General features: G+C 49.1%; 1 protein-coding gene across 7 annotated transcripts in view; it reads left to right on the plus strand.

The window, feature by feature from the left end:
• Positions 1-11,601: 11,601 nt before the first annotated feature.
• Positions 11,602-16,520, plus strand: part of CACNA1S (calcium voltage-gated channel subunit alpha1 S) — a 42,362-nt gene continuing 37,443 nt past the window's right edge. For 2 of the 7 annotated variants that reach the window (XM_061442613.1, XM_061442615.1), the window contains exons 1-2: positions 11,609-11,942; positions 16,168-16,273. In XM_061442613.1, the coding sequence (XP_061298597.1) occupies positions 11,782-11,942; positions 16,168-16,273 (267 nt within the window). In that variant the 5' untranslated portion in view covers positions 11,609-11,781. Of the gene's footprint in view, positions 11,943-16,167; positions 16,274-16,520 lie in introns of all 7 variants that reach the window. The other 5 variants (XM_061442616.1, XM_061442619.1, XM_061442620.1 and 2 more) reach the window with 4 other exon arrangements.

The following is a 16,520-nucleotide window of genomic DNA, read 5'->3' on the forward strand; positions in this document are numbered from 1 at the left end:
TACTGAAACAAAGGAAGAATGTATCCAGTGGACGGTGGGATTATTGAATTTTCTGGGACTGAATGGTTATCGGGTATCCAGGCAAAAGGCCCAACTAATTCAAGCCCGAGTCTCCTACCTAGGATATGAAATAACAGAAGAACGGAGAGAACTTGGAACCTCTAGAAAAGAAGCTATTTGCCAAACTCCACAGCCGTCGACTATCAAAGAGCTCCGGACATTCCTGGGAATGGCTGGATGGTGCAGACTTTGGATCCATGATTATGGTGTTTTGGTAAGACCACTATATGAACTGTTGAAGGGAAACCCTCACTCTTTAGAATGGACTGATTCAGCAGAGGAGGCTTTTAGAAATTTAAACAGAGCTGATGAGGTCTCCAGCTCTGGGACTTCCAGATGTGACTAAATCCTTTTGGCTATACTCCTATGAAAAACAGGGAATAGCTCTGGGGGTCCTTGCTCAGAAACTGGGACCCTACAGAATGGCAGTGGCATACTTTTCAAAACAGCTGGATGAAGCGAGCAGAGGATGGCCTGGATGCCTAAGGGCTGTGGCAGCAGTTGTCATGAATATTGAAGAGGCTCGCAAATTTACCTTGGTACAAACGATTACTGTGCTAGTGCCCCATGTTGTATCAGCAGTCCTGGAACAGAAAGGAGCCCACTGGTTATCTCCTTCACGTTTCCTAAAATACCAGGCCACCCTTGTGGAGCACGATGATATAGAAATCATGGTCACTAATGTTGTGAATCCAGCATCCTTTTTGCAGGAACAGTCGGCAGAACCACTGATACACGACTGCTTGGCCACCATAGAGACTGTATATTCTAGCCGACCAGATTTGAAAGAACACTGGAAGATGCTGACTCTTGGTTTACTGATAGTAGCAGCTTCATGAAAAATGGTGAGCGAAAGGCAGGCTATGCTGTTACGACCACTACACAGGAAATAGAAGCTAAACCTTTACCTGCGAACACTTCTGCCCAGAAGGCAGAAATAATAGCACTAACAAGAGCCCTGGAACTGGCTAAAGACAAAAGGATAAATATTTGGACTGATTCTAAATATGCATTTGGTGTGGTCCATGCACATGGTGCCATTTGGAAAGAACGAGGACTTTTGAACACACAAGGGAAACAGATTAAACATGCCACAGAAATTCTACAGCTACTGGAAGCTGTTCAGCTACCTGAGGAAGTAGCTATTATGTATTGTCGAGGGCATCAACAAGGTGACTCTCATCAGGAAATTGGAAATAATTTGGCCGACTTTGAAGCCAAATGAGCGGCTGAACAATCTAAAATTATGTCCTTAATCCCTGATGGCAAACTAACAATTGAGAAATCTAAACCTAGATATTCAAAGGAGGATAGAAAATTGATTGAGGATCTCGAAGGACAGGAAAACAAAGACAGTTGGGCTCAGATTCCTGATGGGCGAATTGTAATGCCCTATAACCAACTCTGGAGGCTAGTTCAAGAGGAACATAATAAAACTCATTGGGGCAGCAACTCTTTGTATAAATATTTAGACAAACAAATTGTAGGAAGGAAATCTATACACCACAGTTCAACTAGTGACAAAGCAATGTCAGCTCTGCCTTAAGAATAATCCTAAAACTGAAAACAGAAATCAAATTGGGGCAATTGGGAGAGGAAGTTATCCAGGACAGCAGTGGCAAATAGATTTTTCTGAATTACTGAGAAAAGGAGGCTACCAATATTTGTTGGCAAATTAACGGATACTTTTTCAGGCTGGCCAGAAGCATTCCCTTGTAGAATAAATAATGCAAGACAAGTAATTAAAACATTATTAAATGAGAGAATATCTCGTTTTGGAGTACCAGCGGCAATTTCTTCCGACCGAGGCTCGCACCTTAGTGCAAAATTGTTACAAAAAATTAGCAAAAATTTAGAAATTGATTGGCAACTACATGTTCCATACAGGCCTCAGGCCAGTGGGCAAGTAGAAAAGATGAACCATCTGATTAAACAACAGATTAGTAAAATATGTCAAGAAACAAACTTATATTGGTACCAAGCTTTACCACTGGCCCTATTAAGAATTCGAACTAAACCTTGGTCGAAAGAAGGGGTTAGCCCATTTGAAATTTTATATGGAAGACCATATCAGTCCCAGTTTAAAGGAGAGAGCCTTCAGGAAGTGGGAGAAGGCTATCTCCAACAGTTTCTGGTCAATCTGGGAAAAGAATTAGAAGAAATAAATAAGAGAATATTAGGGACAAGAGCAAGAGGTTTGGATTACCCAATTCACCCTTTTAGATCTGGAGACTGGGTTTATGTTAAGAATTTTTCAGGAGATCCTCTACAGGAGAAGTGGAGCAGACCGTACCAGATATTACTGACCACCTTTACAGCAGTGAAGATAAAGGAACAACCTGCTTGGATACATTATTCAAGAATAAAGCAAGCATCAGAACCTGAGAAGACATGGCGGATCGAACCTTCAGGACCCTTACGTATGAAAATGTATCGGTCATAATTTGGACTTACATGATAACTGGTGTACCAGCTTGGGACCAAAACTTATACCTGAAGTTAATGCAGAATGTTACTAATGTTTTTAATCGTAGTGGTGACTGCTGGGTGTGTGCACAGCTGCCTAAATCAGGAGAAAATCTGGACCTACCTTTAATTGGTGTTCCAATTCCCAATACTGTCTCATGGACTAATTTGTGGGCAAACACCAGGAACCTATATCCAGGGGAAAGGTTAAAATTTGGGATAGCTGATCTTAGTCCAAGTAAAGAATATTATACTTGTATACAAAGATGTATCACACTAGGAACCAGAGTAGGAGACTATGTTTGTTTAAATGCCACAGGTGTAGGTCACTACTCCCATTGTAATCATACTATTAATATAGATGGTATCGTGGCTCAGTGGTGGCCCCTTCCTGAAGGGAGAGGATGGTACTGGTCATGTGGGAAAAATGCTTATAAGACCCTACCCCCCAGCTGGAAGGGGGCATGCACCTTAGGTGCTGTGATACCAAATCTTACTATTATTGACATGCATCCTCCTGGAACCTGGGTTAGAAGTTTTGCTAAACGGATTAAGCGAGGGTTTAACCCTATTGCTGAACGAAACACTGCATTTCATAGTTTTGTGAGATGGCTAATTCCATCTTTGGGAGTAAGTGAATTAGAGAAGGCAATCGTAAATATCTCAGCAACCATAGAGGAAATAGAAAGGAGAACCACTGACATAACCCAAGCTGAACAAGAAGAGATAACTAGCCTATCTAAAATGGTATTACAGAACCAAATGGCCCTAGACATGTTACTGCCTTCACAAGGAGGGGTCTGTTCCATAATCAATGAAAGTTGCTGTTCCTATATAGATCAAAGTGGCAGGATTGAAACAGATCTGGAGGAAATTTGGAAACAAACTAAGATATTTCATGAAACGGCCAGAGATGATACCTCCTGGGGGTTTGAAGAGATATGGAAAAAGTTAACCTCATGGTTACCTAATATCTCCTGGTTAAGGCAACTGGTTGCAGGAATATTAATTGTTTTAATATTGATTACTTGTGCTATGATACAATTTTCTTTCTGGTATTGTAAACGATCTATGATAAGTTATGAAGATTGGAAAAGAAATGAAATCAAGCATCAAGTAGACACAGGAAACTATTTCAAAAAGACTCTAGCTGGTAATGGTAGTATATAAAATGTTGCAAAAGAATTTGCAAAAGGACAGAAAAAAGGGGGGATTTGAGACAAGGAGGCACAAAAGTACAAAATGTAATCAGTTCTAAGTAATGTTAAGTTTGATGGCTTTGTAATGGAAAATAACTGCGGTGCTTGGAGGTAGTTGACATAGTTTCAGAATTTAGGTTCTCTGGACACTAAAAAAAAATCCCATGTTTTCTTAATACAATCAAATGGTAATTTGATTCAGTGAGCTGATCGGAGCTAGCCTAGCTAGTGCCGCAGCCGGCACACTTCAGCGACCGCGAGGGTCAACGGAGATCAGGAAAATCAGAGGGGATAGCGCAGAGACACCGAGACGCCCGACATCTCCCGATCCCCGAAGCCCCAGCAGCCCTTGCGAGAGAGCGGCTGACGTGGCGGGGGGCCTTCCCACGGTGACGGTGACCACCCCCCTGCCCCTTGCCTCGAAAGAGCCTCTGAGAGCGACATCTCGCTGCCCACCAGGCGCAGGGAGAAACAAGCAGGGCGTGTTGCTGACCCTGTTGCTGGTGTCCCAGACTGCGGACCAATATGGTTGCCTCCAGAAAGAGAGCTTGCAGTAAGAAGACTGCAGCAACTCAGGCAGAGACCCCGTCTCAAACCGTGGCTGTTCAGGTGTCTGGATGCAGGGAGTGCCAGAGCCTGCTGCTGCCGGGGGAGGGAGGACAGCATTCCACCTGCGTGAGGTGTGAGCAGGTAGAAGATCTGCTTAGCCTGGTGGCAAAACTTAAGGAGGAGGTTGAGACGCTGAGGACCATCAGGGAGTGTGAAAGGGAGATCGACTGGTGGAGTAACTCCCTGGCGTGCCAGTCGGAACAGTTCCAGGGAGATACCCCCTAAAAGGGGAAGGACCCCCTGCCTTCTCACACAGAGGGGGATGGCCCGAGACAGCCCCTGCCCTGTAGCTGTTGCGCAGAGGTAGGGGACCAAAAAGACGACGAGGGTTGGAAGCGAGTTCCAGTTCAGCGTCGTGGGAAACCCTCCCCCCTTCCTGCCCTGCTTCCCCAGGTGTCCCTCCGTAATAGGTTCAAGGCCCTGGATCTTGAAGGAGAGGTAGGTGGTAATGTGGTGCAAGGCCAGCCTACAAGGCCACATAGGAAAAGGGGGTCGACCTTGTACCTCAAGACTGCCTCTGGAGCCCAGATCAGGGATATCACCAGGGTGCTCCCCAACCTGGTGCACCCGACAGACTACTACCCACTGCTGATCTTCCAGACAGGTGAGGGGGAAGCTGCTTCCCGCAGTCTGAGGGGGATGAAGAAAGACTACAGGGCCTTGGGGCGGATGGTGAAAGAGTCTGGGGCTCAAGTGATCTTCTCCTCACTCCTTCCATCTTCCACTGATGATGTGGGAAGGAATGGGAAGATTCAGTTCATAAACGATTGGCTTTGAGACTGGTGCTACAGGCAGGGCTTTGGATTCTTTGATAACAGCTGGTTTTATAGGGCACCAGTCTGGACAATGACAAGTGGGAAAGGTTTATCTCACAGAGGCAAAAGGATGCTGGGGCACAAATTAGCAGGGCTCATTTGGAGAGCTTTAAACTAGATTTGAAGGGGGATGGGGTTGTAGCTGGGCTTGCCCCAGTGGGGCAGCACTCCAGAACTGATGAAGACTGGGAGGCCTCCTATAATCCTCGGGTGAAATCGGTGTGCTCAGCTCGCTCCCTGAAATGCCTGTACACCAATGCGCGCAGCATGGGAAATAAGCAGGAGGAGTTGGAAACCTGTGTTAAGTCAGGAGACTATGATCTGGTGGCAATTACAGAGACGTGGTGGGACAGCTCACATGACTGGAATATAGTCATGGAGGGCTATGTCCTTTTCAGGAAAGACAGGCCAGCCAGGCGGGGTGGTGGGGTTGCTCTTTATGTACGGGAGCAACTACAATGCACCAAGTTCTGTCCAGGGACAGATGACGAGCGAGTTGAGAGTCTGTGGGTGAGAATTAAGGGGCAGGCTGGCAGGGGCGATACTGTTGTGGGTGTCTGTTACAGACCACCGGATCAGGGTGAGGAAGTTGACGAGGCCTTCTACAGGCAGCTGAGAGCAGCCTCACAGTCACAGGCCATGGTCGTCGTGGGGGATTTTAACTTCCCTGATGTTTGCTGGAAGGACCACTCGGCAACCCAGCCGCAGTCCAGGAGGTTCCTCCAGTGTATGGATGATAACTTCCTCCTGCAAATGGTGGATGAGCCAACCAGGAGAGGAGCGCTGCTGGATCTCATCCTCACTAACAAGGAGGGTCTGGTCGAAGCAGTAAGGGTTGAGGGCTGCCTTGGTTGCAGCGACCACGAGATGGTGGAATTCAGGATCTTGTGTGGTAGGACTAGTAGAATACCAAGTAGAATTGCAACCCTGGACTTTAGCAGGGCAAACTTTGGCCTTTTCAAGCAATTGCTAGGGGAAATCCCATGGGCAAGGCTGTTTGAAAGTAAAGGGGCCCAAGACAATTGGTTGGCATTCAAGGACTGCTTTTTCCGAGCTCAAGATCGGAGCATCCCGACATGTAGGAAGTCAAGGAAGAGGGCCAAGAGACCTGCGTGGCTAAATAGGGAATTGCTGGGTATGCTCAAGTGGAAAAAAAGAGTTTACAGGTCATGGAAGGAGGGGCTGGCCACTTGGGAGGAATATAAGGCTGCTGCTAGAGGATGTAGGAAGGCAGCTAGGATGACTAAGGCCTCCTTAGAATTAAACCTGGCGAGAAGGGTCAAGGACAGCAAAAAGAGCTTTTTCAAATACATGGCAGATAGAACTAACATCAGAGGCAATGTAGGCCCACTGATGAACGGGATGGGTGCCCTGGTGACAGAAGATACAGAGATGGCAGAGTTACTGAATGCCTTCTTTGTCTCTGTCTACTCTGCTGCAGGCAGTCCTGAAGAGCCCTGTACCCCTGAGACCTTAGATGAAGTCAGGTCAACAGAGCGGTTTGCCTTAGTCGATGAGGAATGGGTTAGAGATCAGTTAAGCAATCTGGACATCCATAAATCCATGGGTCCAGATGGGATGCACCCACGGGTGCTGAGGGAACTGGCGGAAGTCATTGCTAGACCACTCTCCATCATCTTTACCAAGTCTTGGGAAACGAGAGAGGTGCCTGAGGACTGGAGGAAAGCAAATGTCACTCCAGTCTTCAGAAAGGGCAAGAAGGAGGACCCAGGTAACTATAGACCGGTCAGCCTCACCTCCGTCCCTGGGAAAGTGATGGAACACCTTATCCTTGGTGCCATCTTAAGGCATATCAAGGATCAGAGGGTTATGAGGGGCAGTCAACATGGCTTCACCAAGGGGAAATCATGCTTGACCAATCTCTTAGCCTTTTATGAGGAAATAACACAGTGAATGGATGATGGCAGAGCGGTGGATGTGGTCTACCTTGACTTCAGCAAAGCATTTGACACAGTCTCCCACAGTATCCTCACAGCTAAATTGAGGAAGTGTGGACTGGATGATCAGGTAGTGAGGTGGACTCTGAACTGGCTGAAGGAGAGAAGCCAGAGAGTTGTAGTCTATGGGGCGGAGTCTAGTTGGAGGCCTGTAACTAGTGGAGTGCCTCAAGGGTCAGTACTGGGACCAGTATTATTTAATATATTCATCAATGATTTAGATGAGGGAATTGAGTGTACTATCAGCAAGTTTGCTGATGACACTAAGCTGGGAGGAGTGGCTGACACGCCAGAAGGCTGTGCTGCCATCCAGCAAGACCTGGATAGGCTGGAGAGTTGGGCAGGGAATAACTTGATGAAATATAACAAGGGGAAGCGTAGAGTCCTGCATCTGGGCAGGAACAACCCCAGGTTCCAGTATAGGTTGGGGAACGACCTGTTAGAGAGCAGTGTAGGGGAGAGGGACCTGGGGGTCCTAGTGGACGACAGGATGACCATCAGCCAACACTGTGCCCTTGTGTTCAAGAAGGCCAATGGCATCCTGGGGTGTATTAGAAGGGGGGTGGTTAGTAGATCGAGAGAGGTCCTCCTTCCCCTCTACTCTGCCCTGGTGAGACCGCATCTGGAATATTGTGTCCAGTTCTGGGCCCCTCAGTTCAAGAAGGACAGGGACCTGCTGGAGAGAGTCCAGCGCAGGGCAACTAAGATGATTAAGGGAGTGGAGCATCTCCCTTATGAGGAAAGACTGAGGGAGCTGGGTCTCTATAGTTTAGAGAAGAGGAGACTGAGGGGTGACCTTATTAGTGTATTTAAATATATAAAGGGGGAGTGTCACGAGGATGGAGCCAGGCTCTACTCAGTGGCAAACAATGATAGGACAAGGGGTAATGGGTACAAACTGGAACACAAGAGGTTCCACTTAAACTTGAGAAGAAACTTCTTCTCAGTGAGGGTGACGGAACACTGGAACAGGCTGCCCAGGGAGGTTGTGGAGTCTCCTTCCCTGGAGACATTCAAAACCTGCCTGGACACATTCCTGTGTAACATTATCTAGGTGTTCCTGCTCCGGCAGGGGGATTGAACTAGATGATCTTTTGAGGTCCCTTCCAATCTCTAGCATACTGTGATACTGTAATCCTTAAAACCTTTGCATGTGGCTTGCACGTGGATAACGTGTAGTGAATCAGAGAACCTATTGGGTAGATGGAATTATCTGTCAAACAGTAATAAGTGCTTGGGTTTAAAATTCAAGGGTTTTTATTTTGACAATATACTGATTGTAATAAATGGCATTTACCATGTTATTTCACTCTGTGCTGAAAGCATTTATAACAAAATACATTATTACTGCTAAATGGGGGATTTGAAGGTATTTGCAGTAAGTGTAGGGTGGCAGTCCCCCAGGCTGCCTCTCGGGCACTCATTTTGAACAATCCAGTCTAGACTTGGAGATGATACAGCAAACTTTTCCTTACAGAGCTCCTCAGGACTTCAAAAGTAGAAGTATGGGAAAGAATACTCAACTGTTCATGTAACAGTGTAATCCTGTAAAGCAGCAGTGGGCTGTAAATTGGTAGGCTGCAGTAAGATTGCAGGATCTAGTCCTTAGATATTTTGCTTTCTTAACCTGAAAATAAAGGTACATGTATCCAGTAGCCCTGTTTAATAGCTGAAGTCCGGTTGCCTTAGGATGGGAAGGGTCTTACTGATGTCCAGTGGACAGATGATAAAAGATGTTTGTACACTGCCATGCAGGCACGTCTCATCTCTGCCATGAAAGATGCTGCTGATGTGCACAAACAGCAATGTCTGATACTTGATATTTTGGAAGACTACAGTAGATATGACAAAATGTTCCCTGCTGCCCTGCTGAAGAGATTCATCACGTGAAATAAAACAAGATGCACTGTGTTTAACAGAACGGTGTTAGCCACAAAGTTCGTGTGTCTATATATGTGTATGTACACACATGGAGTCATATATTAAATATATATGTTTGGGCTGAAAATATAATTGTTCATATTCTCTGACTTCTAAATGCAGAAGATGGAACCAAGTTTTCTAACATTTTGAAACTGATAATAGAAATTCACTAAGGTAAAGAAGCTATATATTAAGACAAAGAAGCTTGAAGAAAAAGAAAAAGTTAGTATAAAAATTGTAAGGTCAGTTAGTTAATTAAGCAACTTCGTCACTGCTTATCTAGGCCAAAGCCAATAGGGACTGATTATGGGCTAAAGATAAGATTGCCATGGAAGTACTGCTCATACTCCAAGAGAAAGAAAGGATAAAAAAGTTCAACCTAGAGGAAGACTTTGAGCCTTCATCCTCATGACCACCATCCACCACCACCAGGGGACAGTGCGCATGCTCAAGGAGGAGTGGCCGAGCTCCAAGAAGGTCCCCTCCTCTTCTCAGGAATCTTATGAACATGTCTATCTACTAACATGAATTTGTGACAAGCTGGACAGCGAGCATGCATGTTAGGAGCAGCAATCCCCCAGGCACCCAGCCTGAATAAACGAATACCTACTTAATAGTTACATAGACTATTGAGACAAGGAGGCACAAAAGTACAAAATGTAATCAGTTCTAAGTAACAGTTAAGTTTGATGGCTTTGTAATGGAAAATAACTGCGCTGCTTGGAGGTAGTTGACACAGTTTCAGGCCCTTAGGGCCTCAGTACAAAAGGTGTGAGAAAAGCAGACTAGAAAGACAGGACCTGGGATGGGGAGTATCCCGGACTAGCAGATGTCCAGGATGAGAGCATTTAGCTGATAAGTAGAAGGCCAGGATGATTGCTATGTCTGTAATGTTAACTAAGCTTGTTGGGAAAAGTAAACGACCCTTAAAGACCACCACATTTTGTATGCATGCCGGAAACTTTTTGGAAAAATGATGTAATATGCTCAGTGACCATATAAGGATGACCTGTATAGCAATTCGGGGACACACGTTAGGAGGAGCTATCCCCCGTGTCTCCCGGCGCCGCAATAAAGAATACCTGCTTGTCAACTTGAAACTCTGTTGGCAAGTTTGTTCCTGGAGTTTTCTCCGAATCACTATCGAGCATTCTTTATGATGCTTTTCTCGGCATCACTTCGCAAGAACTATTAAGGTGTTCCAAAGTGAACTGCTTTCATTGTAATATTAAAAATCACAGCCACAGGTCAAAAAGACCCGGCTTAGGTGAAGACCCCTCCTCTGAGCATGTAGAGTGATTAGAAGGAATGATACAGTAAATATTATATGTAGGTTACAACCAATCCTTGTACCTTTTGCGTCTCAATGTAACGAGGAAGCCGGCGTTGGTGTGCCTGATGTGTGGAACAGGCCCCGAGCGCCCAGCCTGAATAACCCCGGGATGTCTCGTGCTGCGGTTTTCCTGCACGCCGGACACGGATCCGCTTTTCGAACACGTGGACACCCCCACACACACCGCCGCCACCTCAAGAGGCACCCCAGGGCGGACCGGGCGCTCTCCAGGGCTGAATCCGCCCGGCGCCGCAGCAGGGCCCGGCGGGGCCACGAGGCGGCAAGGCGGGGACGGGAACCGGAATGGGAACGGAGCGAATTCAGGATGACCGCCCCTTCCCGCTTGCCTCGGCTGTGCTCGGCTGAGTTCGGCTCTGCTCAGCTCGGCTCGGCTGTGCTCGGCTCGGCTGGGTTCCGTTCGGCTCGGTTCGGCTGTGCTCGGCTCGGATGGGTTCGGCTGTGCTCGGCTGGGTTCGGTTCGGTTCGGTTCGGTTCGGTTCGGCTCGGCTCGGCTCGACTCAGCTGGGTTCGGCTATGTTCCGCTCGGCAGCTGAGGAGAGAGTCCAGGCCAGGTTCAGCCCCGCCCGGGAGCCACCGGCTGCCCCGCCCCGCCCCGCCCCGGCCACTGGCGGAGCTGCCGGTTTCCGTAGGCAGGGACGGGGCAGCCGCTGCTGTGCCAGCGCCTCAGCACCCTCACAGGAAAGAGTTTGCTCCTTAGATCCAACCTGAACTTCCCCTGTTTCGGTCTGAACCCACCACCCCGTGTCCTATCGCTACAGTCCCTGATGAAGCGTCCCTCCCCAGCATCCCTGTAGCTCCTTTCATGTACACTGCCCCCATCCCTGGCAGTGTTCAAGGCCAGGTTGGACACAGGGACTTGGAGCAAGCTGCTCTAGTGGAAGGTGTCGCTGCCCGTGGCAGGGGTTGGAGCTGGAGGAGCTTTAAGGTCCCTTCCAACACAAACCAGTCTGGGATTCTCTTATCTCACCTTCAATAATGTGCTTCAGCAAGCATTTCCTCATGCATCCCAGCTCCCCAGTTTGGGCATGGAGAGCTGGGCCAAGAGCTGGCCTGGGACTAACACACTTTGCTTTTCGGGACAGCGCGGGGCAGCCTGTTCCCACCCAGCCAGGGCAGTGGCATGCGAAGCACTCACCCGATGGTCTTGGTAAAGAAGCAACAGCTGCAGGGGCCCTTCTGCTGCCTGGGGAGCTGGGACCGCACCAGCAGCCAGCCAGGAGCTAAATTTAAACCCATGGGTTGTGTGTTTGTACAGCCCCCACTGTGTCCCTGGTGCAGAGAGCTCTGTACCGGTGCTGCAGGAAGGGGGATCCAGAGGAGCTCCAGCTCCTGGGACCCAGGGAAGGGGGGCTCAGCCGTGGGGCAGGAGGGGCAGAAACAGCTAGGAAAGGAACACCATGGAGCCTGCTTCTCCCCAGGATGATGTGAAGAAGAGGCAACAGAAGGAGAAGTCCAAGAAACCGGTGCCACCAGTGGCCCCACGGCCAGCCCGCGCTCTGTTCTGCTTAACCCTGCAAAACCCGCTGCGGAAGGCGTGCATCAGCATCGTGGAGTGGAAGTATCCTTCTGCTTGTGAGGGCTTGGAAGTACTCGTGTCGGGGGGAATCTGGGGCTGAGTAGCAGGTGAGGCCATGGGGACCTTCAGTGGGGTGCTGTGGGGAAAGGCTGAGTGCAAAAGGGGCTTGAGGGAGTGAGTGAATGTGTTTTGTGCTGGCTGGAGCTGTGCTGGGGAGAGCCTGAGGGAGGGGAGAGGGTTTAGGTGTGAGGAGGAGGTACAGTGTCCATCCCAGCATGGGGATAGGGCCATGCAGAGGAAGGGGGGCCTGGCTGGGGAAGTGGGAGCTGAGGATGGAGCTGGGGACGGAGCTGGGGACCACCAGCTGCCCCAGGGGAGAGGTTTTGGATGGGTACTGAGATCATGGTGAGCTGTGGAAGGGCTCTTTGTGTGTGTCACTACTGATCCCAGAGCTGCTCCCTGTCCTGGGGAGGCTGGACAGCATTCCCTGAATCCTAGTGACACCACTGTCTTCTCAGCCTCCCATTTCCCAGCCCTCCCTGGCACTGCGGTCACAGGTGAAGGCTTAGTGAGTGATACTCTTTGGAGGGACAGTATCTCTCTTGCCTCTGGTTCAATTTAGGGATGGGGTTTGGGTGGTTGCTCTTTCATTGGCATCTTTTCACTGGGGTATTATAGAAATACCAAAATGTCACCCTTCTGCCACCCAGCCAGGCACTATTTTAGGCCATTTGATACTGCTTTGTTAACCTGTATTTTATGGAAAGGAAGAGGATGGGAGACAAAGCCTTTCACTTTGGCTTCAGGAAAACATTTGGGCTCAAGGAAGAAAAATGGAATTTAGAGATGTTTCCAGCAAATCCTGTTCTTCCACCCCAACTTCTCTCGTTTCAGTTGCTGAACCTATCTGCATGTTCATGGCCGGATCATCCCAGCCCTGGCCAGGCTTTGCTCTTTTCAGGCTGGCTGTGTTGCTGGCCATGTAGTGCAGCCATGGAAGCACCAAACTCATGTCCCTACGCTGCCAGAGATGACATCCTGTTGAAAGCCTGGGGTGCCCATTTGCAGGGTCTCAGGACATGCTTACACTTGTGGTGGTGCTGTGCTGGTCATGGAGTTTGAGCCCTTGTTTCTTCACTGCAAAGGGTCTCTCTGCCCTTAGAGAAGAGGGAGCAGAGCTAAGATGGGTGAATTCTCTGTCTCTGCTTCTGTGGCTTGAGGACTGCGTTGTTCTACAGGCACATGGAAGGCTCTGTACCTTAATAATCTGTGTCTGTGCCTTAAATAGGCACTGAGTAGGGAAGAAATTTGTGCATGCACCCTAGTGTCAGGGAAAGAGCTGGAAATAGGGCTTGCATCTCCCAACATGCTCAAACACATTCCTCATCCTGAGTCAACACATGCCAGAGAGAGTGCGTAGCACTGTGGGGGTCTTTGTTTCCCACACTGGTGGCCTGGAAGGAGAATATGGAAGGGAGAGGTTGAGCGTCCCACCAGGAAGGGTGGAGGTGCAGGGGATCCTGACGCTGGCAGACAAATGATCCAGGGCGTTGGGTTTCTCCAGTGCCTGCTGTTTTTATACCCACATGCACCAAGCTGGCCTCATCTCATTCAGGGATTAGGGTCTGCAAGGCATGACGGGGTCGTTCCAGTTCCTGTGGTCTTCAGGCAAGCTGCCAAGGAGAGATTAGCTGTGAGCATTTCTGTGGGATACCTGGCATCTGGGGTCAGTATGGCAGGAGATATTCCTGCTCCTTGGGCTCATCTTTGCTGTGTAACTGCTGTTGGAGCACAAAGCTGAGCCACATGAGTGGGACAGGATCTTGTCCAAGCAGTTGGAGAGTGGAGAATATCACTGCACTCAGCCTGGGGTGGGTGAAAGTCAGGCTGGCTTGAAGCAGAGGGGGGTTTATGCTGAAATTTGCTCACATCTCAAGCCCCACATTTGTTAGCACAAGGAAATTGGGTGCTCTGCATGTTGGTGGGTGTTGTGTCCTCAGTAGCTAGCCCAGCAAGTTGATGGGATATGTCTAGCCTTGAGGTCTCCCTCCCGGTATGTCAGGGTGCTTTGCAGCTTGGAGGACTTCAAGGCAAATGAATGGGGAGTTTGAGGTCCCTGGAGGACCACAGAGATGCAAGGTGCTGAGGGGCTCATTTGTGCTGCAGGGCAGACGTTGGCACCCTTGGATGCTGGAGAGGAAGTAGTGAGATTGCAGGGTAAGGAGATGTGGAGGATGCTGAGGCTCTGGCTCAGAGGCAGAAGTACCATCCACAGTGACACTATGTGCCTCTTTATCTGTCCCACTGCATTTCCACCTACTAACAGTGCCAGACTCACAAATAACAAGCTTATTTCAGCTCCAGTTTACAAGACAGGTTGCCCTTCAAGGAGGGTTCATCTCATCCTGTTGGAGCAGGCAGGGAAGACTCTAACCCCTGAGCTCTGCCCTGTTACCTGCAACAGCTTTTCCAGCTGACTTTAGTGTTGAAGTATCATCAAGTTGATGGATAGAAGTGTCCAGAAAAGGCAAAATAACCTGTAACTGACTGCACTCAGCCGGTGTGGAGACAGGATGCCCTAGGTGTCCTGTGATACTGGTTTGGATAGTGGAATGGCCACCACAGCTCAAGGCAGGGCTCAGCATACTTATCTGGAAAGCTGAGCTAAGGAGTTGGTTAACCATGGTGTAAGGAAGTGTCAGCATGGCTGCAGGGACCCTCTGCTGGGGAGAATTTGGAGGGTTGTGCTGGTGGCATTAATCTACATGGTTGTGCCCTGAATGTCCCCACAGAGCATGTCCATGGGAGCTGTTCTCCTTTAGAAGGTCTGCCCAAAGTGAGATGGGGGTGTTGGAAAATCCTTGTCCTGGAACCTCCTTACCTGCTGGGTGAGATTTATCACTTTGCCTTTGGTGGCAGGTTGGTCTTTACAGGGAGGAGAGATCTCCGAACAACTGATGAGGGTATTTGCTGGCTGTGGTCACAGTGTGTGGGTGTTTTCAGGTAGAACTGGAGAGCAGAAGAGGCTGGAGGAGAATGTGCTGATTTATGTCACTGTTTAGTCATTTACTCTTCAGGTTGGTCTGGCCCAATGCGCAGCTGCACCAACATTTTCATTTCCTCCATCTGCTTTTAGTGTCAGTGGCTTCCAGGGGTACTGGCAAGGCAAGAAGATCAGGATAACTGGGATATACTGGTCAGGAAACATTATTGGCCAGGAAACTTTAAGATTGTGACCAAAATGTTTCATAGAGGTTTTGGACTCATGCTGTCACTGTGGCAGTATGAGGCCACTAAATGAGTGAAAGATACCCCTTTGCTCATAGGTGTGTGCATAGCTGCATGGTGTGGTGGCTACACACAAGCACTTCAGAGCTGCAACAGGGCCTGGATGTGACCAGCATAAGGTCAAATAGCAAGAAATGATGGTTGTCCTCTTCTGACCACTCTGCTGCACTCCCAGGGCACCACAGGTTTGGACCATGCTGAGAGAAACAGAGTGGAGCCCCTGGGCTGAGAGCCTGGCCATGGGTGAGGTGCTGGAGCTCTCTGGGGCTTCAGGAACATGATAGCTGAAGCTTGACCATGAGGGTTTGATGGCCCAGCAGAGCAGTGACAGCAGCAGGAGCCTGGGACTGACCAGATGCCCATTCTAGGGCCTTCAGGGGGAAATAGAAACTCACCCCATTTATTCAGAGGTGTCATAAGGCCCAAATAACACAATTCCACCTTCTAGGGAGAGGGATGGAGCTCAGGCTGAGCACTATGGTAACTTGCAGCCCATGGCACTCCTGAGGAGAGTCACTCAACAGTCACCCTCACAGAGAACAGAGGGAGCCAGGGCCAGCACTCTGCAAAGGGTGATGCTTTGCTGAAGTGTCTACATTATGCAAGAAGGTCCTCACCCTTTAGGATGATTTGCTGAAGGATGAAGAGGGGGGCACTACCAGTTCTCCCATCCCCTTGTTGTTTCTCTGCTGCAGTCTTTTGACTGATGCCCCCTTCCCATATATCCTGTGCCAAAGCTGCCCCTCTCCGGAAGCCATGTGCTCAGTGTCCAGGCTCTGCATCTCATCAAGCTCATTGCCTCCTTCCCTTGGGGCCCAAGACATGGGCAGCAACTGAGGACGTGCAGAGGGTGAAGTTTGACTGCTCCCTCTGGAACCCAGGGGGAGGTTGTTTCCCCATAGCCAGTGAGGTTTCCCCATACATACCCAGACAGAACAGGGCTTTTTCTCCGTCTTCACTCCTTAATGCTTCCTCTTAGACCCTTCGAGATCATCATCCTCCTGACCATATTTGCCAACTGTGTTGCACTGGCCATCTACCTGCCGATGCCTGAGGATGACACCAACATTGCCAACTCCAGCCTGGTAAGACACAGCCCTTCCCACTGTCCCGCTGGACAGCCAAGTGCTCAGCTCTGAGGGCTCTGCAGATCTGGTCACTGTACGGCCTAGCATCATAGAATCCCAGACTGGTTTGTGTTGGAAGGGACCTCAAAGCTCATCCAGTTCCAACCCGCTGTCACAGGCAGGGACACCTTCCACTAGAGCAGCTTGCTCCAAGACCTGTCCAACCTGGCCTTGAACACTGCCAGGGATGAGGTATCATGGCTGC

The sequence above is a fragment of the Pezoporus flaviventris genome, unplaced genomic scaffold, assembly GCF_033815535.1.
Source record: "Pezoporus flaviventris isolate CSIRO_AGI_PZ_B2104156 unplaced genomic scaffold, CSIRO_AGI_Pfla_v1 ptg000228l, whole genome shotgun sequence".
NCBI classification, from domain to species: Eukaryota; Metazoa; Chordata; class Aves; order Psittaciformes; family Psittacidae; genus Pezoporus; species Pezoporus flaviventris.